Raw genomic sequence first — 20,860 nt, 5'->3', positions numbered from 1 at the left:
TGTGTGTGTGTGTGTGCATGCTTGGGGGTGAACAGATGCCACTGCTTGTAAGTGTATGTAGATCAGAAGACAACCAGCAGGGACCACTTCTCTCTTTCTGCCATAGTCTTGGGGACAGAATCTAAGTTATCAAACCTAACAGCAAGCATCTTTATCCAATGAGGCATCTTGCTGGCCCGACTTGTACTTTTTTCTTTTCTTTTCTTCGACACAGGGTTTCTCTGTGTAGTTTTCTGGTGCCTGTCCTGGATCTCGCTCTGTAGACCAGGCTGGCCTCGAACTCACAGAGATCCGCCTGGCTCTGCCTCCCGAGTGCTGGGACTAAAGGCGTGCGCCACCACTGCCCCGCCCGGCTTGAACTGTTTGAAGCCTCGTAGGTTTTAAGGTTATTACTGATACTCACTGACTACTCAGTCTCATCTGGCGAGCTTCTTTGTATGTCATCCTTGCAGTGACTGGGTAGACCTGTGACAAAGTTCTGGGTTTTCTTTTCATTTCTTTATTTTATGTGCATTGGTGTTCTGCCTGCATGAATGTCCATGTGAAGGTGCCAGATCCTGAGTGGAGTTACAGATACTTATCAGCTACTATGTGGGTGCAGGGAATTGAACCCGGGTCCCCTGGAAGAGCAGCCAGTGCTCTTAACTACTGAGCCATCTCTCCAGCCCTGTGTTTTCTATAAAAGCAATGATATAAAAGAGATGGGCATGCCTGTGCCACCCATCACCCTCTTCCTCCCATGAATGTAAATCTTGGGAAGCACAGAGACCAGGGACAGTCAAGCAGAAAGATGTCCAAATGGAGGAGCGCACACACAGTCTGGGTTTCTTATGTCACCACCGGGATCTAAACCAACTCAGCACCAAGACTGGCTCAGTCTTTGCATGTGAGAAAACTAATCAGTTTAAGCTATTGGCTGTCAGTTTTCTTTTATTTGTTGCCTAAATCATCTCTATTTGATGGCAGGCATGTTGTTGGTAATGGTGTACAGCTGAATTTACCAAACCATGTGACATGGTCTTGGTCATCTGTGAAGCAGAATGTGGTGTACTCAGCGTGGTTTTGTGCTCTCTCTGTAAGCTGTGCTCCTGTTTATCCTCAGCAGTCATGAGACATCAGGACCTTAATGCAGACATCCATGCTTACAGGTGGCTCCCAGTCCAGGGCTAGCTTTCTGACACACACAATTTCCCTTTGTTATCTGTGTTCCTCTCAGTAACCTGCACACGCGTGTCACAGTCTTCTCTCTTTTATTGTTGCTGATGGGAAGCCGGAGACTAATAGAGCTGCTTTCTCTGGAATAATGTATTCTGATGGCTTGTGTCACTTTAGCCGGGCAGAGGCAGAGGCAGGAGGATCTCTGTGAGTTCGAGGCCAGCCTGGTCTACAGAGTGAGTTCCAGGACAGCCAGGACTACACAGAGAAACCCTGTCTTGAAAAAAACAAAAAACAAACAAACAAAAAGATGTATTCCTTTAACTCAGAGAGTTTCATCAGCATGTACCTGGGCATGTGTTCTGCTGCATCCCAGTTCTTTGGGAGAACCAGTGAACTTTGCAATGGCAGGCACAATCTGTCTTTTTCAGCTCAAGAGAAAAAAAATCTGCCTCTCTTCTCTCTCTAGAACTCCTCCTGCTTGTGGATCGTCTAGATGGCTCCTTCCCTCCTTCATGATTTCCGTCTTTGTGTTTCTGGTCTGAATTCTATGCTATTTCTTCCATTTGCTTTTCCAGAATTCACACTCAGTTCTCAGAAACGGCTGCTTTCTCCTTGTTCTCCCTTGTTTCTGAGGTTTTCCGTTTAGTGCTGTGAGATTCTGGAGCCCCACAAGTCTCTCTGTCCCAAATGGCTGTCCTGAGTTGTCTGTGGAGGCTGGCTTCCACTGTTTTCCCCAGGAGTCTCTCAGGTGCTAGTTTTTCAACATGGACCTCTCAGCTGAGGCTACATTTTTCTTTGCATGTGCACGGCTGTGTTGTGTGTTCTGACCATGGCTGGCTATTCAGTCCATTAAGATCTCTAGAAGATGTGGGAGCTTTGAAAGTTCAGAGGAGTCCTGTTTCCATGGACCAGCAGAGGTGAAGGAAGCCCCACACTACCAGATACCAGGGCAAGGGAATAAAACCACTCAGTTCATCAACAGAGCTCCTCTAGAGTGCCCACGCTACCGTGGGCACTTGAAATCCTTCCCCCGGGAGTAAGGCCATGGGCCTCTGCTGGTGGTAACATTTCAGGTCTGCCTTAGGCCTCTATAGGAGACAAGCACTTGCCTTTTCTCTTCCCAGTCTTGCTGTTCCTGGGGTGTGTGGCAGGCTGGCCGGCCCGCTGCTATTCCTGGGGTGTGTGGCAGGCTGGCCGGCCCACAGGCTTCTGCTGACTCCCTGAATACACTGCACTAACATTTTCCTGTGGGTTCTGGAGAACTGAACCCAGGCTGTGAGACTTGGGCACCAGCGCTGGACTCACTGAGCCATCTTTATGTCGACAATCATGACACGCCATTCCTCAGGATAAGTCATTTTTAACAAGACAGCAACTGACTGTATGACTATTATGTAGCTTATTTAACCAATTACCTCTTTTTTACAAACCCTTTTTAAATCCCTTCTTGGAATCATTATGTGTCTGAAAATGTACCTCTATTGCCTCAAGGAAGGCTAGTTTTGTGTGTGTGCATGTATGTGTCTGCGTATGTATGTGTCTACGTGTGGGTGTGCACGTGTGTGTGTGTGTGTGTGTGTGTGTGTGTGTGTGTAGCTCAGAGGTCAGCATCAGGTACCTTCCTAGGCCATTGTAAGCTATACTGGATAGCATCTTGTAGATCAATCTTTGTATATTCATAACAACATTTTTTTTTTTTTTTTGCTGTGAAATAAAATTGCTTTTGTCAACAGGCATACTCTAAGACTCTAATTCCACATTGCCAAATGTCCTCTCGGAAACGAAAACCAATTAGCAGGCTCTCCACACCACTTAAGGCTATGCTGCACCCTCCACTCCCACACCAAACCCACCTTTAAAAACCTCACAGACAGGAAAAGGCCTGTTCTAGTTTATACCATTTGCCCATTATCAATTTTTTTTTATATTTTGAGCCATATATCAAAACAATCAGATGTTTTGATCTATCCTACATTTGACCAGTGTATTCTTTTCCTATTTAAATATTTAGTGTGTGTGCGTACATACCCATGGAAGCCAAGAGAGGGTATTATGTCCTCTGGACTAGAGTCACAGGCTGTTGGGAGCTGCCTGAGGTGGGTGTGGGAACCAAGCTCCAGTCCCTGGAAGGGCAGCAGGAGCTCTCAACTGCCAAGGTAGCGCGCCGCCTCTCCTGCCTACAGCCTGTTTCTTGTTCTATGAGACGTCTGTTTGTAACATAAAGTTTTATGACTTTGGTGTCTGTGATCTAACCACGATCCTGATGATAACCCCCTTTGCACTTTCAGTGTCGTTGTCTTAACGTGGAATCCAATTTTGACAGAAACTAATATAACCTGGTTTCTTTGCTTGTTCCTGGATAGCGTCTCTTTGTTTATCCTTATATTCTTAACCGTCCTGAGTCATTTCATTTCAGATGTGTCTGTCAGACAGCCCGTGGGTGGTTTGGGGTTCTGACCTATTATGACAATCTAACACACACACCCCAGCAAACACTCTATGTGACTTTGCTATTGTTAAACACGTTATTATACAAGGTATTAAACTCAATTACACTCACTGCAAGGTCTGCTCCATCTCTATCTTATTTTACCTGTTTTTGTATCTGCTACTGGTTACTTTTTAAAAATTATATTTATCTATTCTGAGTGTGTGTGTGTGTGTGTGTGTGTGTGTGTGTGTGTGTGTACACATCTGACCATGTCATAGTGTGTGTGAAGGGGTCAGGAAATACATCCTGGGGGGTCAGTTCTCTCCTTCTACCATGTGGGTTTCGGGGCTTGAACTCAGGTCATCAGGCTTGGCAGCAAGCCCCTTTACCAGCTGAGCCATCTTGCTGGCTTTAAATTTCCATCATATATGTTCTTCAGTTGCTAGATGGGAGGACCAGAAATCCTTTCTCTAAAACAACTGAACCCAAGTCTTAATGGCTGCATGCACATTTCACACACTCTTGTGCGGGAATCTGTCATGGGCGGGACATACACGCAGCCTCAGCGTTACAGATTGCAGTTTTCCGTCTGCACTGACCTTCTGAAGCCCACCATTCTCCTCCACCAGTGGCGGAAGCACACTGGGGCTGCTGGGTGGAGGGGCCTCCACATTGTAGTCTCGGAAGCAGCAGAAGAAGGAGCTGAGGATGCTACGGCCCCTCTGTTTCTTCAAGCTGACGCTGCGCTGGGAAGCTGAAAGAGAAACAGTCACGTGAATGACTGAGGCGTGTGAGTGTGAGTGTAAACTGAGGTGTGTGGGTGTGAGTACTGGACTGGACTCCAGGGGCCCTGCAGCCCAATCCCTTTGACTTCAGTTCAGTGGGGCTGCTTGCCCCTTAACTGCATAGTCCTCAGGGTCGCTGTCGCCTGTGTTCTCCAGTCTGAGGAGGTGAAGCATTCCTACCCTGCAATAAGCACTACTGAAAATCAGTGATTTTTCATGAATAAACCAGACCTAACCCTGTCTCAGAAGCATTTTCCCACTGGACAGCAAGCAAGAGCCACCTAGAAACTTGGTTCTTGGATACTTCCTGTGCATTATGGAGATGGTCAGCTTTAGGGGTTAAAGATTACAAAGTCAGGTGCTTGTCAAAAGTTGATGGGGTAACCTGGGCCCCCCAAGAACAAAGCCAAGGTGTCCATTGCAGAAACAGCAGGAGCTGTGACGTGCAGAGTGCGGGCTTTGAAGGATCAGGGAAAGTTCTCAAGATCCACTCCTGTGCCCTGGCCTGTCCTGGACAGAGGCACCCAAGGGAGGGATGGATCTTTCTATTTATCCAGGGCTCAGGACAAGCTGCCACAAGTCAGAACTAAAAGGTGAAATCTGGCACAGATGGAAAACACACCTCAGGGCAGACTGACAACTTGGATGGGCAGGTGCTTTTGCCTGGGAATGTGGCTGGGGCAGTCCTACCACATGTCATGGCTGGGTGGGTCTGCAGTGCTCTGAGCTGTAGCCACAGGGAAGGGACCATGCTGAGTGAGGGTTAGTGATGTGGAGCAATCGTGAGAACGTGCCTCTCCTCATGAGCCACCTGGCACTACTCTTCACTGTGTGAGCTTAGTGATTCGTTCAGCGCCTTTCCCCGCCAAGTGACCACAACCTCAGGAATAGTTTCCTGGTGACAGCAAAACCAAATGCATCCAGGAGATTCTGGGAAGGTGATTTCCAAGCAACTGTCTAGATGTGGGTGGTCTGCAGCCCTCATGCATGACCCTTAGGGGTTGGCGAGATGGCTCAGTAGTTAAAAACATTCATTACACAATAATGAGGACCAGAGTTGGGATCCTAACACCGAAGGAACAAGCCAGGTGTTCTGCACATCTGTAGTCCCAGTTCTGAAGGGGAGAGGATAGATGGGGTTCACTGTCTTCCAGTCTCACTGAGAAAACTCAAGCCCCAGATTCAGAGAGAGACCATGCCTCAAAGGAGCAAGCACAGACTGATGGAGGAAACCTGATGCCCTCTTCTGAGCGCGCGCGCACATACACACACACACACACACACACACACACACACACACACACACGAAAAAGATGAATTTTAGAATGATAAATCCTGGGGGAGCTGGATGTTTCTGTCTTCTTCACGAACCCTTGAGTGTATGTACAGAGCACCAGTGGTTGCATTTCAGGATTCAAATGCTGGGTCAGAGCACTGGGCCAACAGGAGGTGGCTGCATCTGTGACTGGCGGGAAAAGACTCAAGGCTGACCTTCTCTAGACCATGCCGTCACAGACCTCACCTCCCGGACTCCACACAGCTCCCAGAGGATAGGGGGGTCACTGCTTCCTTCTTTGCTGAGAGGGAACAGCTAGTACTTGTTGGTGCCAGGAGGAGAACCCAAGTGGGCCTGTTTCCAAATGTGTGATTTCCCAAGTGCCCCCCTGAAGGCGAATCTTGAACCAACTCAGGTTTGATTAAGGAGCAGGGCACCAAGCAGAGAGGAAGGGACTGTAATAAACTTGTATTTAATACAAATGATTGGTCTGACTATCTTACTTTGGGAGTTAAAATTTTTATGTTACATTCAAATAACTTAACCATGGGCAGAAGAGAAAAACCCAACCCAACAGCATGCTGGTCTCCAGGCTGACGGCACATTTCTTTGCAAGTCTACAATTTGCTCAGAGTCTCAGAGGTGGTGAGCAGCCTGAGAGGAAGCACCTTCCAAGGTCTGTTTTCATCTTTAGCGCATACAATTCTTCCTCCCCACTAATTAACAGACAACTACTTATAAAATTAATCAATCAATAAACCTGAAACTTGGAACCAGTAAGCCACTTATGTTTCTACCGTTGGATCACTCACTGTCTAGAGAGTCAGTGGAAGTTAGTTTGAGCAGCATGGAGGCTGTGGAAGTGGACAGGTTTCCTCGCCTGACTCCTTGGAGTAGGGAGAAGTGGCTTTGGTGGGTTCCCCCTGTGTCAAGTAAGGGAAGCTCTGGGCCCTGCTAATTTCTCAGGCTGGTGGGTCACTCTCAACATCAGGCTAGGTAGGAAATAGACACATTTCCTTAGAACCAGTGTATGACAGAGTGGCTGGAGCCTTTGGTCCAGACCTCTCTCCCACATTGCTGTTGTTTATCCAACCCATGGGATGGGCATCTCGTAATGTCTCGTAGGTCCTTCCCTGTGACATGGCTAAGTGGGGCTTACGGTTTTTGCGGCCACAGGCTAACCACTAGCCCTTGGTCTTTCACTAGGCTGTTCTGAATCCTTAGCAGCTCTCACATCTGTCTTCGGTGGCTCCTCTCCTCGCCAGGCAGAGGCCCTGGACCTACGGCATCGTCCGGACTTGATCTGCTGCAGATCTTTACCCCACAGGACCCACAAGGCAGCTAAGCCTACCGAGTGATGAGAGAGAGCATGGGTTCTGCAGCCAGCTTGCACAGGCATCCATGACGGCCCAACCAGAACCAGTGCGGGGCCTGGGGAAGTCACATTACTTCTCTGAGCCTTGGTTTCCATGTCAATAAAACAAGGACATTAGAAATAGCCATATCTTGCAAGCTTGTTGTGAGAATTAAAGGTTTTATTGTAAGTATTTAGAACAGAATCTAATAAAGGTGGGCATTAAAACAGTGCTAGCTCTCGGGACATTTTTTAGAAAATGTCTTTTAGGGGCTGGGGCAGTGGCTCAGTGGTCAACCGTGGGCAATACCCTTATAAAGAACTCAAGTTTGGTTCCTAGTGCCCATGTTGGCGGCTCATAACCACCTGCAGCGCCAGCTCCAGGGGATCCAATGCCTTCTTCTGACCTCTCTGAGCATTACAAATACACATATATACATAATTAAAAATAAAACAAATCTTTAAAATAATTTCTTTTAGGAGTTTATTCAGCAGTACATTTACTTCCTTTTTCTTTTACATTTTTCTTGCTTATCTCATTATTAAAAATGTTTTTTTTTAAAGATTTATTTATTTATTATGTATACAGCATGTATCCCTGCAGGCCAGAAGAGGGCACCAGATCTCATTACAGATGGTTGTGAGCCACCATGTGGGTGCTGGGAATTGAACTCAGGACCTCTGGAAGAGCAGACAGTGCTCTTAATCTCTGAGCCATCTCTCCAGCCCCTAAAAATGTTATTTATTTATTTAGTCTGTGTGTGTGTGTGTGTGTGTGTACCCATGTGCACACTAAGTGTGGAGGTCGGGGGACAACTTGTGGGCGTCAGTTCTTTCTTTTTACCATGTGGGTCCTGGGGCTTGAACTCAGGTCACCAGGATTTGCAGCAAGCCCCTTTTCTTGCTAAGCCATCTCATTAGCCCTTACCAACTTTTGCTTGGTAGAACAAAAATGATTCTGCTGGTAAGTTCTGGATTAAGGCTGGATGCTGTAAAAGAATTTTTTTTTTCTTTCTACTAGCATCTGCCAACGGAGAGATGCATTTATTATAACAGGTTTCAGTTATATAAACTGTACTTTAAAAGCAAAACTAGACAAATCTCAGGAAATGATTCTATTCAATTGCTCTTAAAAATTGGATGCAGAGATGGGCAAGGCAAAGGGAGGGGCTGAGTGTCCAGTGTGCTTTGCTGGTTGTTTTCTGAGAGAAAGAACAAGGTTCTCAGGAGAAGGGGCAGCGTCCATACTCCCTCTCACCTATTCACAGCTCATTACCCTCTGGGCTATGCTTAGGCTCTCTGCTGAGCCCTGTTCCCGCCCAGCCTGCAGCTGGCCCTGGGACTCCTAGCCATAAGCTGCTCACTGACCAGAAAGGAGCACCGAGGCCAGCAGATCCAGTGCATTTTCCCACCCAGGTTCCCTGCCGGGCCATGACTGTATTTCCCCAGGGCTCAGGGCAGCACAGGCCGCGAAGAACCTCCCTCTATCTCTTCCTTTGCTGTGATGATGAGGCCATGCCCAAGGCCGAGCCCGGCAGCTGCCATTTTCTCCACCTGATGGCTAGGCGATGGGTATCTCCTCCGAAGGTGAATAAAGGGAGACTCTTGGCAGGTGCAGACAAGTGAGTCTATGACTCATCTTTTTTATTTCCCAGAAGACACAAGAGTAGAACTCATGGGGGTGGGGGTGCTAGAGGTGGGCCTGGGTCTCATGGTCTGGGTCTCCCGGAGGGGCGTGACACAGAGGGAAACAGATGGAAGGCTGTTTTTCTGGGCATGCATGCCCTACTGCTTCTTTCTAGACATCACCTCAACAGGTAAGACCCGCTTCCTGCTCATGGATGTGGCCCTCTCTCTCCTGCCAGGGCCAGGGGCTTTGTGAAGCATCTCTAGATAAGGCTTGGTGTGGACACCGTAGCAATTGCCTTTTTCTCAGAGAAAATGAGTCCCTGATCCTACAGGATGGAAAGCTTCCAGAACATCTCCTGGTCTCTCTGGGTAGAAGCAGGAAGTGACATCATAACGTCATTAAAGGGGAACATGGCTTACATCTGGCAGTTTCACCTGCCAGAACCCCACTAAGCTTTCTCATAATGTTATTCCCTTTCCTTCCTGTGTTCCATCTCACCAGCTTTCAGTCCACACAACTGAACCACGCAACTGAACAAACCAGAAGGGTCTTGCTTGGGATCCCTGCCAAGCTGTCAGAGAAGGTGTCCTCTTTTTCGCTGCGTTTCCTAAGAAGCCTGGAGGTGGTGGCCACCCTTGTCACTGGTGCATGAAGCCAACTTTGAAAAAGCTCCTGAGAGACAGAGTGTTATAAAGAGTAGACCCCTGTGGAACTTCTCGTTACATAAAACCACAGATCCCCTTTTATCCTGAGCCAGTCTAAGCCCGGTTTACATGATTTTCAATGGCAACACTCAGTTCTGGGAATGGGAGCTCTGGTGCTGGGCAGTGCAGAGCCTGGCAGATGTCTTAGGCACTATCCTTATAGCCTGAGGTGCGTCACGGCTGATGAGAGACATTTGAATTTGAATACAAAATCTAGCTACAGAAGAGCTATGTCTCGATGTGGGCAGTGCAGGGCGCACTGGGGCCCAGGGCAGAAGGGATTGGACTTGCTCCTCTCCTCTTTTTTTTCTTCTTCCTTTTTTGTTGACATAGGTCATGCCACACAGCTCCAGTATGAACTCACGTCACCAAGCCAGGGTAGGAATAGTTTCTAAGAAAGGATAAGAGTTATATAAAATTGCTATGGAGAGCAGGGAAATGAGGCAATGGTGTGGGAGGGGCCTAATATGAGAGAGCACAAGTTGATGAGGGCTGGGGACGGCTCAGAGGATAAAGAGCTCGCTGTGCAGGAATAGGGATTAGAGTTGGGATCTCCGGAACCCACAGAAACACTGAGTTGGCACCGTGGTCTGCCTGTAATTCCAGCCTCAGAAGGTGGAGGCAGGTAATTCTCAGAGCAAGCTGGCTAGTGGGACTGGTCACCTAGACGAGCTCCAGGTTTGAGAGGCCCTGCTTCAAGGAATAAGGTGGATGAGTGGCGGGGGATGACTCCTGACATCAACATAGGCCTCCATGTGTGTGCACATCTACACATGCCTGTGCCCACACACACTCAAACACACATGTACACACATGCGCCACCCCCCCCCCCCCCCCCACACACACAGGAAAATGGGGAAGAGGCAAAAAGAAGAGGTGAGGAGTACGAGATGGGGTGAGGCCAGCAAGGGTCCAAACCATCCCTATGAGCCGGACCGCACTGGACGGTTGAGCAACGGGAGGGACACATCCTAGCTGTACCACACACACATGCCTTTGCTTCATCTCTGTAATTGGAATGACTGAGGTTGAATTTTAAGTTACTAACACAGGCTATCAATTTGTGGCAAAGATCCAAGATATTTGCAAGCCAGCCCCGTGGGCTATTGAAGAGCCTAGAGTGGAAGTCCTTCCTTAGAAGCTGACTTATTCAAAAGGGTTAGTGAGATGGCTCGGCAAGCAAAAGAACTTACTGTACAGGCCAGACAACCTGAGGTCAGTCCCTGAAGCCACACAATAAAGCCAGACGCAGTGGTGTACGTCTATTGTCCTGGTACGGCCACTGAGAGATGATGGTAGGTGGGATGGAAGGACTGCTTACAGCAGCGGTCCCCAACCTTCCTAACGCTGTGACCCGTTAATACAGCTCCGTGGGTTGCGGTGACCCCCAACCATAACATTATTTTTGTTGCTACTTCATAACTGTAATTTTGCTACTATTTTGAATTGTAATGTAAATAGCTGTGTTTCCTGATGGTCTTTGGGGTTCCAGACCCACAGATTGAGAACCACTGGCTTAGTAGTTGGAGAATGCAGCAGGATAGAAATATTAGAGACACTGCCTCAGCGAGCTGGAAGGTGAATCGACTCCTCAGATTTGTTCTCTGCTTTTACATACGCTGCATGGGCACACCCATTCCGCCCCCATAACTTTTTAAAAGTATTTGTGGACCGGGGAGATGCCTAAGTTGGTAAGGTGGTTGTTCTGTGATCATGGGTACACGAGCTTGGGTCCCCAGCGTGTGGTGGTGCATGCTTGTATTCCCTGTGCTGGGGAGGCAGAAGCAGGAGGACCCCTTGATCTAGCCAACCGGTGAGCTCTAGGTTCAGCACGAGACGACTGAGGAGGACGTCTGATGTCGACCTCTGACCTGCACACACAGACACACTTGGGAATACATAAATACACATACGTGCAAGTGCAGAAAACAGATCAACGATAAACCTCCTTCAAACAGAAAGCACGTATCAGGTCCTGAGGAGGAGGAGGAGGGTGTTGGAGGTGAACCTGAGCTGTCCCAGCCCTCTCTTGTTAGCTGCACGACTTCATCTACCTAAACGTCGACACCGCTCAAAGAACGACGGCTCCCCACAGCATCCTGCCTGCAGCAAAAGCATGCACGTTCACGTAAGAGGAAAAAACCCACCAGCAACTTAAAACAGCAAGAGCGGCAGCTGAGGTGGGCTCTGTGCGGTGTCCCACGGTGCACCGTGAGAATTTAGCTGGTACCCGGACAGCCGTGCTCACACAGACAGCCTGGCTTTATGAGAAAACATGTAGGCAGACCCATTTTGGTTTTGGTGATGTGGACTCTAAACTTAGAACATTAAGTGGCCCTTTCAGGTTTTACCTCCAATGCAGAGGACATTTCTGTATACAGGAACACCACTAAGGCAATGAAGAAAACCCACCTTCCGCCTGAGGGTTAGCCTTGGCCTTAGGGCCCTTCTAGGAAATCACATATGAATGTGGTTAGAAAGTATTGTAACCAAAGACATGAAGTGTCTAGGAGGAAGTTCACCAAGGCTGACCATGGTGTTTGGTTCTCTAGTGGCCCAAGGAGACTAGTCTAAAGATCACGTGACTTGAGTCTTGGCTGAGTTTATGCCAACAGGGGGAGACTACAGCAGAGTGAAATCTACACAGGGAGAGGGCAATTTCTGGTCATCACCTTATGTTTCCTGATCCCCTAGCTTCCTTGCAGTTTCCAGAAATGTTGAAATGTCCCCAGACCAGCCACATGCCACATAATCACTGACCTTTCATTTTCTGTGGACTGAATCTGGCTTAGAGTCGGGAGGTAAGGAAGCTCTCGGACCACCCACCCTGGCTTCAGGACCTAAACTTTTGGGGTCCGCACTGACTCAGGCTTTGTGTGCTCACCATCCTGACCTTGCTACCACATGGGCTGTGATCCACCCTCCCCTCTGCTCTGACTCACACTCCTTAGCTGTAATACCTCTGCACCACCAAGGAATGGATCTCGGGGCACAACCTGAGAATGACTGATCAATAGATTCTGGGAGAGATGGAATCAGTGTCCAGTTGTGAACCTACCAGGTCCCAACAGATAACTCCAAACCCATGGCCACACAGCTAACACTGGTTTGTTTCAGTGGGTCACAAAACCAAATGAACAGACATAAACATGAGAGAGGTTTGTGAGGAGAACAGGGGATTGGTGGGGGTGAAAAGGTCCAAGAAACAATTTAATTAAAAATAAGGATTTCAGGATAAAGAGCAGCGAGCCGACTTTGTTGCTTGCTGTAAGTATCTCTAATATTAAGATCCCTCCCCAGTAAAGACATCTCAGCAGCAGCGGACACAAAGGTCTGCCTTTAGTTCCCATGATGTGATGTTCGCCTCTCCTTGGCACAGGGGCCAGATCACCCAAGTGCTGTGGATATCGGTCTGTATAAATAAAACACTGATTGGCCAGTGGCCAGGCAGGAAGTATAGGCGGGACAAGGAGAGAGGAGAATTCTGGGAAGTGGAAGGCTGAGTGAGGGAGACACTGCCAGCCACCGCCATGACAAACAGCATGTGAAGATGCCGGTAAGCCACGAGCCACGTGGCAAGGTATAGATTTATAGAAATGGATTAATTCAAGATATAAGAACAATTGGCAAGAAGCCTGCCACAGCCATACAGTGTGTAAGCAATATAAGTCTCTGTGTTTACTTGGTTGGGTCTGAGCAGCTGTGGGACTGGTGGGTGACAGAGATTTGTCCTGACTGTGGGCCAGGAAGGAAAACTCTAGCTACAAATGGTGCCCAACGTGTTGGCAAGAGTTTCCACCTAAAACCTGAGAAAAAAGATTCTAAAACGGAGGCAAAAACAGCTTCCTAGTTGTCTCTCTCAAGTTAGCGGCAGCCTGCCAGTTTGAGCTACTATGGCGGGTTCCTGACATGTGCATTTGACCTGCAGTATGGCGGGAATGAGGCCTCTACAAGTGGCACATTAAGCTGCATGGTGGATTTAGCCTTTCTAGTACAAAACAAAAAAAGAGGTTTCTGGGCTACACGCTGCTTTGATAGAAGCATAGACCCACTATTTCTGAGAGTTGATGGCTCCCAGAGCTGGCAGAAAACATACCACCGCCACATTGGGAAGCTGAAGTGGGCAGAGCCAGCAGTCACAGCGCTGTTTCAGTATTAGAATGCTGCAGTTTAAAACAATAGGCTCAAGGTATAAAAAATAAGCCACGTAAAGATGGCTACCACACAGAGAATCTGGATTATGTTGTCTTTGATATTCGTAACTGAAGAAAAAACATTTGATTGCAAAAGCTGTTGAGTTATGCCAAAATGTATATTTTAAAGGTAACTTGACTTCAAAATTTGGATGTAAGGATATGTTGCTTTGGAAAGGAGGTTCTGCTTTTGTTTCCACAGAAATCCAGAGGCTATGGATTTGTTCCAGATTAAGATACATCAGGTTTGACCAGCCAAGACCCCCTGAAAGGTCTCCAATGACACCATGGCCCAGATGATCCAACATCCAGAAAGGTTTGAAGGCAACTGGCTCAGACAATACAGCCTCACGGACTATTCCATGATCCTAAAATTTTCTTTGTGTCCCCATAAGATACAGCGCCCCCCTCCATCAGGAAGTAGTAAGAGAAGCTACGCCCAAATTCCCAAATTATATGTAATTTTACTATGCTAAGGTTAACACCTTCCTTTTTGGAAAAAAAAAAGAAAAAGGGAACTGCTGTGGATATCGTTCTGTATAGATAAAACACTGATTGGCCAGTGGCCAGGCAGGAAGTATAGGCGGGACAAGGAGAGAGGAGAATTCTGGGGTGTAGGCTGAGTCAGAGAGACACTGCTAGCTGCTGCCATGACAAGCAGCATGTGAAGATGCCGGTAAGCCACGAGCCACGTGGCAAGGTATAGATTTATAGAAATGGATTAATTTAAGATATAAGAACAGTTAGCAAGAAGCCTGGCACGGTCATACAGTTTGTAAGCAATATAAGTCTCTGTGTTTACTTGGCTGTGGGACTGGTGCGTGAGAGAGATTTGTCCTGACTGTGGGCCAGGCAGGAAAACTCTAGCTACACCCAAGACAGCACAGTACAGAAGAGAACTAACGTGCCACTGACAAGGAACCTTCACGTACCCTGGTGGTAGAGAGGTTCCTAGGTCCGTCTGTACATCTTTGTAAAGTCCAAATTTAGCAAGGAGCTATGAGGTGACCTTAACAAAAGTCCTTGTGCCGTCACAGGGGAACATAACATGTCTTGTAACCATCTTTCCTCAGGTGATGGCTCATGAGTCTGGCCCGTCTTCATCAAGAATCCTGATAGGTGGGCTGAGAGGTGGGTCAACTGGTGACCATGCTTATGGCCAAGCCTGACCTGAGTTTAATTCCCAGAAACTACATGATGGAAGGTGAACTGACTCCTACAAGTTGTCCTCTGACCTCCACACCGATGCTATGAAGAATCCTGACAGGTAGTTAGCCAGAACCCCCCCCCCCCCAACTCCTGATGACCCCTGACAGTAACTGTCCACCTCCTCCACTCTGCTCAGCTATAAACACCGCTTGTCCACTCTACCTTCAGACTCCACCAAGGATCTAGACTGAGGGCTCTTCCCCTATCACAACAGTCCAGAATACAATCTCTGCCATTTTAACTACTACCCAGATCCAATTTCCTCCAACAACATACCCCTTCGGCTGGCAATGTGACAGAGCACCAACACTTGCCACACAAAACGAGTCTTTTTCTTATCAAACTTCAGTGATCCAGGGGCTGGGGACAGCACGGCTCAACGGGTAAGAGCGAGTGTATCAGTTTGCATGCCCAGCTCCCATTTCAAAAGCGACTGTAACCCCAGCACTGTGAAGGATGCAGACAGCAGACAGGCTTGCCGAGGCCTGCCGGCTGCTAGCTCAGCTCCAGACTCAGACCCCGTCTTAAGTGAAGAGGGCAGATGGTGCCAGAGCAGAAACCCAATATTCTCGAGGGAGGGGCATGAACCTGCATAACCCACCACACACAGGAGTGATCCACAGCAGATTTACAACAACAAGCTCTGTGGACAGCATCCTTGTGGATGTCCATGCTGCTACATTCTGTCCATGTGTCCATGCGTCCATGCTGCTACGGCTACAGAATGAAACATCAAATGTGCCTAAAGGTAAGGCTGTTGCTTCACACACAGGAATGTTAGAGCAGAGCACATTAATTACAGTCCTAAAGAGACCATACTGCTGAATTCACAACTACATCATGCTAGAGAAAGCTAAATGCCCTCTTAAAAGGAGGGTGAGGGCGAGGCTTTCCGGAGGCCAACACAGAGATGAATGCACCATTTCTTCCCTCCGAGAATGGGCTCCTATCTCTGGACCGCCTCCCAGGCCGTGGTCTGGAACGGGTGTCTAACAGGAAATTCTGGGCAGTGCATGCATACATTACATTCCTTTATCCACCCTGGAAGAGCTGTTAACAAACACGACTTCCCCTCTGTTGGGATAAAAGGGGAGTGTTCAGAGCGGAGAGGGGCCGGGCTGCCGACCACACAGTTCAAAAGAAAACCCAAACATTTAGAAAAAAAGATTTAGCCAAGAAAAGAGCCATCTTTCAAGATATCCAATCAGTGTCTATTTTGTTTCCATGAGATAAACTTCCCCAGGGAGTTCCACAGGACAGTGTGAAAGAGTCATCTCTGGGAACACAACGCTGGCAGTGGTTCTTCAGCAGCAAGCTGACTGCTTCCTTCTGGGAGGACAGCAGTAAGTTTCCCGTCCCTGTCTTACATTAGCTGAGTGGATTTGTACACGGCCCTTTACACACGTCATCTCTGCTCTTCACAGTGTGTAGCGCCATCAGAACTATCCATTTGCCCATGAGAACACAGACATCCGGATTCCTAGCACTCGCCCTGCATGCTGAGTCTCATTTCCAGAGACATCCCCTGCATCGGAGTCCCCAAATCTCTCCCTTCACTTCAGAGTCAGGACAGTGAAACATAAAGGGAGCCAGGTCTTGCTAGGAAGCCCCGTGGCGGGTAGAAGCACTGTGCCTTCCATGTGCCCAGGGCACAGTCTCTCAGTGGTGATGCCTAGGAGCCCCCACTCTACTGGGAACATCTTCCTAGCCTCAGCACTTCTCTTGGCCCTGGCGACCAGGGACACTCACTGAGTTCCTAAGCAGCCGGGCTGGTTAAACAAGCTGGGTTTGTGTGAGGCTAGGATCCCAGCTCTGAGCCGTCACTGCCCAGTGTTTTGTTTTTACACCGAGAGCTATACTAACAGCACAAGGGATTTGAACGGCCGACGCACTGAGGAGGGAACAGGTTAAAGTTTGACCGTCATCAAATAAATGGTGTTTAAAAAACAAGCCCTACTCTTGTGCTTATTAACCGAACAAAAATGAGGCATCCAGCAAACGGAGGTGAGCTCGGGAGACAAAGACCCATCCACTCACACGCTGCCCACTCCGTAACCGGCAACAACCTGTTTGAAAAGCAGAAGAGGGACACGTCACACCCAGGAGGTTTTTGCTGTAATTAGTTTAACTGTCAACTTGACACAAGCTGGGGGGAAGAGTCTCACTGAAGGACAGTCTAGGTCAGCTTGGCCTGTGGGCATGTCTGGGGGGTTGTCTTGATTGCCTTAATGGACGTGGGAAGACCAGCCTGACAGTGGGTGACACCGTCCTCTGGGTTGGGTCCTGGACTGTGTAAGAATAAAGGAAGCAGAGTAACAAGCATGCATGCATCCATTCTCTCTCTGCTCTGACTGTGGATGGGACCAGTTGTTCTAACTTCCTGTGCGTTGACATCTCGGCCATGATGGACTGGAACCTAGCACCAGGAGCTAAAACAAGCCCTTTCTTCCAAAAGTTGCTCTCTGTCAGGGTGTTTTACCACAGCAACAGACATGAGGCCAGAGCAGTAAAAATGGAAGCAATGTGGAGGTCCGACAGAGTAGGTGTTGCTGCAGCCATTAGTCCTATCAACACAGGGCAGCTACAGAGGGCCCTGCGCATCCAGGAGGAGTGAACCTTCTCCATGGGATGTGTGTGGTTAGTGCGGACAACCATCTCAGACCTGCTCCAGCCCTGCCTGTATCAGCAGTATGGGCTGGGTAAACTGTGGAAGTGTGGGCAACGCGGGTATGGGAACCCTACCAATCTTGGTCACATCCCTGTGCTTAGATGTGTGCTGGTATACCACAGGCCTGCCAGAGTAGATGTTCAATTAATTACTCTCATCGCTGTGCTAAAACGCCATGACCTAGGCAACTTAAGGAAGAAAGAGCTTATTTGGGCTTTGGTTCCAGAGGGATAAGAGGCCATGATGGCGGAGTAAAGACGGCAGGTGGAACAGGAAGCTGATAGTTGGTATCTTCCAACCGTAAACATGAGGCAAAAAGATGTCAAGTGTCACGAGGATTTTTAGCTGTGAACCCCACCCAGTCCCCTGACAGTGGTATTCTTCCAGTAGGTCTGTACCTTCTAAACTTCCCCAAACAGCATCACCAACTGGGGACTGAGCGTTCAGATGCCTGAGACTATGGGGGACATTCACAGATGTTAATTAATGGATGAATGAACCAAAGTACAGAATGATGGGAGCGGCCAGAACACTGAAAAGGAAGAGCTCCTGCAGTCTGCCAGGAAGAGCTGGGTCCAACAGCACCGCTCTGCTGAGACTCCTCTGGCCATGGCAAGGCACTCCTCTAGGCACGTGTCATCCAGACACCCACATTTGCTCAGCTCCCATCCTGGGCACACAACTCACAGTTCCCTGATAGTTTTTTTTTTTTTTTAACATGTGCATTTGTGGTGTGTGTGTGTGTGTGTATGTGTGTGTGTGTGTGTGTGTGTATGTATGTATGTGTATGTCTGTTGTGCATGAATGTGGAGGCTAAAGGTTGGAACTGGGTGTTCTTGGTCTCTTGCAACCTTATTCACTGAGGCAGATTCTCTCACTGACACTGGAGTTCACCTTGCATTTAGTCTGGAGGGCCAGCTTACTCTGGGGACTCCCTGTCTTCACCTCTTGAGCACTAGGAACCACCATGCCCACTGGCTCTGCCCACTGGCTCTGCCCACATGGCTTTGCATGGGTTCTGGGGGTCTAGTGTGGTCCTCATGATTGTGTGACAAGCACTTTACCCACGGAGCTATTTCCATTCCCCACTATTTTTAGCAAACACGGTAATTCCTGCTTCCTATAAGATTAATACAAGCTTATGTAAAAGTTACCAATACGTGAAGCGCTCTCTGGCTCACAGGACTGGAGTGAATATTATGTTTTTCTTGATACTCTGCTATCATTTCTAAGTGATCGATGCTCGCAAGCTTGCCCTGGAGCCTGCCAGTGACGGCCTCTGTGGAGATGCCTCAAATGAGGACAGCACAAAAGAGTACATGGCACACCACCATAAAACCTCAGAAACCACGTCATGACGTGTTAGTGTGTGTAGGGTCTCATGCTGGGGGCAGAGGACAACTGCTAGGAGCCGACTCTCCCCTTCCACCGCGTGGGTCCCCGGGTCAACTCAGGTTGGTAGGCACGGCAGAAAGTGCCTTTACCCACTGGGCCATCCCTCCAGCTCACTCGCATACCCTTCTAAATAAAATGCACATACATGGTAATGTTTTATGTGTCGAGAGCATCCCGGGAAGGCTTTATAAAGAACCGAGTGTCCCCTGAAAGAAACATCAGGAGAATGAAGGACAGTAAGAGGGAGAGAGGGGGAAGGATTTTTTCATTGCTCCTGGTATTGTAGGATTTTGTATTATGTATTAAAATAACAATAGTGAATTATATGCTCATGAAAGTGGTAAGAATGCAGAAACAGTATATGCAGCATACATAGTCTTTACGTGTACATTATTTCTTTAAAATATTATAGCTGGAGAGGTGACTCAGTGGGTGAAAGCATTTGCCCCATGAGCCCGATGACCTTGGTTTGATTCCCAGAACTCACTGTGGAAGGAGAGAATGGCCTACTTGTGCTTGTGGCCAACCTGCCATTGGGACAGGGAGAGTGATGTGTACCTCAACCTGCAGGGTGTCCACTCAGCTGTGCCGACAGGAGCCCTGATGCTGGTGTGGAGCACACACAGCCTCTGCCTGTCTGAAAGGCGCCAGGCACAACCTGCTCTGAGTTTACTTGGCCCTCTGATGACTGCCATTCAATCTCTACAGCCTCCTGCATGCTTTCTGGGCATTTCTATTGAGAATCATGGAGGGTGGGGGGTGGGAAACCCTACACCTCGGGGCAGCCTGTTTCTACTTATTTTTCCCTTTGTCATATCGGAGATGACATGACATTATATCGCGGGTTCCTTTGTCATGCTGACTGTGCTGTGTGTTGGAAATAGCATCTGTTTTAGGCCTTTGGTGAGAGGAGCTATGGAAAGGCAGAAATCTCATTTCCAGAGAGTAAATTCTAACTGATCTCCTTCGTTCATACCTCCCCTTTGCTTTCTAAGGCACTGGGGATCAAACCAGGGCCTCACGGGTGAGCATTTCCCACTTTCCTGCGGAACTACATCCCTACCCCTAAATCTAACAATCTCTTAGAGACCTTCTTTCCCACTTCAATATGATACACTATTTGTTTATATTTTTCTGCTGATTATACGAATGAGCCGTTTTCTCCAAAGACTAACCCAACATCCTATTCAACAATCCATCCTTGTGTCCTTATTCAGCCTGCTGGTCTGTTCTATACTCTAGTCTACTCTGTTTCTCTCTGTGTGCCAGTGAAACGCAGGCTTCTGAGTTTAGATTTACTAGTTTATATTTACTAGCAGTAGCCCCCACTTTTTAAATTTTGATTTGAAAATGTCTTGGCTGGCCTATCCTTTATACTTCCAGACAAATGTCAGAGTTACTTACCAAATTCTAAAACAAAATACCACTGGGAATTAATTGCCTGAGAATCATAAGATAGGAATCCTACCAATTCTAGTTAATTCTATTTGAAGTTACAAACGAAGGTTAAAGTGAAGAAAGTTTTTAAAAATCAATTTTGTTGTATTATGCCTAAAAACTATGCCAAGGTTGAGTGGCATTGTTCACCAGCCTGAAATAGATTAATATTACTGAATGAAGTTTTCTGTAATCTCCATGGTAACCATAAAGACAATACTTATAGAAGAGACACTAAAGAAACAGAAAGGAATCAAATCATGTCACTACACAAAGAGACCAATGAGACACAAAGAGGGAAGAGAAGGAGAACAGATGAACTTATACAAGATAGAAAACAGGAAAATGGTAACAATTCTCCTTCTATCAAATAATTACTTTAACCATAAATAGATTAAACTCCAATCACAATACATAAAGTGGCTGAACTTGGAAAGAAATATTGATATCCAATCTCATGAGACTTACTCAGTGTCCCTGGAAGGCTGTACACAGGCTAAGAGAAAAAGAATGGGAGATGGTCCATGCAAACAGGATCAAACCGGAGTGGAGCTGACAACATAGACTTAAGTCAACAGCTGTCACAGAAGACAGATGGCATCATATGATAAAAGGGGCTG

At 47.7% G+C, this 20,860-nt stretch overlaps 1 protein-coding gene across 3 annotated transcripts in view; it reads right to left on the bottom strand.

The window, feature by feature from the left end:
- Positions 1–20,860, bottom strand: part of Ctdspl (CTD small phosphatase like) — a 131,786-nt gene that overhangs the window by 29,934 nt on the left and 80,992 nt on the right. For all 3 annotated transcript variants that reach the window (XM_052723844.1, XM_052723852.1, XM_052723861.1), the window contains exon 2: positions 4,189–4,343. In XM_052723844.1, coding sequence (XP_052579804.1) covers positions 4,189–4,343 — 155 coding nt within the window. The remainder of the gene's footprint in view (positions 1–4,188; positions 4,344–20,860) is intronic.

The sequence above is a fragment of the Peromyscus californicus genome, unplaced genomic scaffold (genome assembly GCF_007827085.1).
Source record: "Peromyscus californicus insignis strain IS unplaced genomic scaffold, ASM782708v3 Scaffold_11__1_contigs__length_118956290, whole genome shotgun sequence".
NCBI classification, from domain to species: Eukaryota; Metazoa; Chordata; class Mammalia; order Rodentia; family Cricetidae; genus Peromyscus; species Peromyscus californicus.
This window is presented reverse-complemented; position numbering and strand designations above follow the sequence as displayed.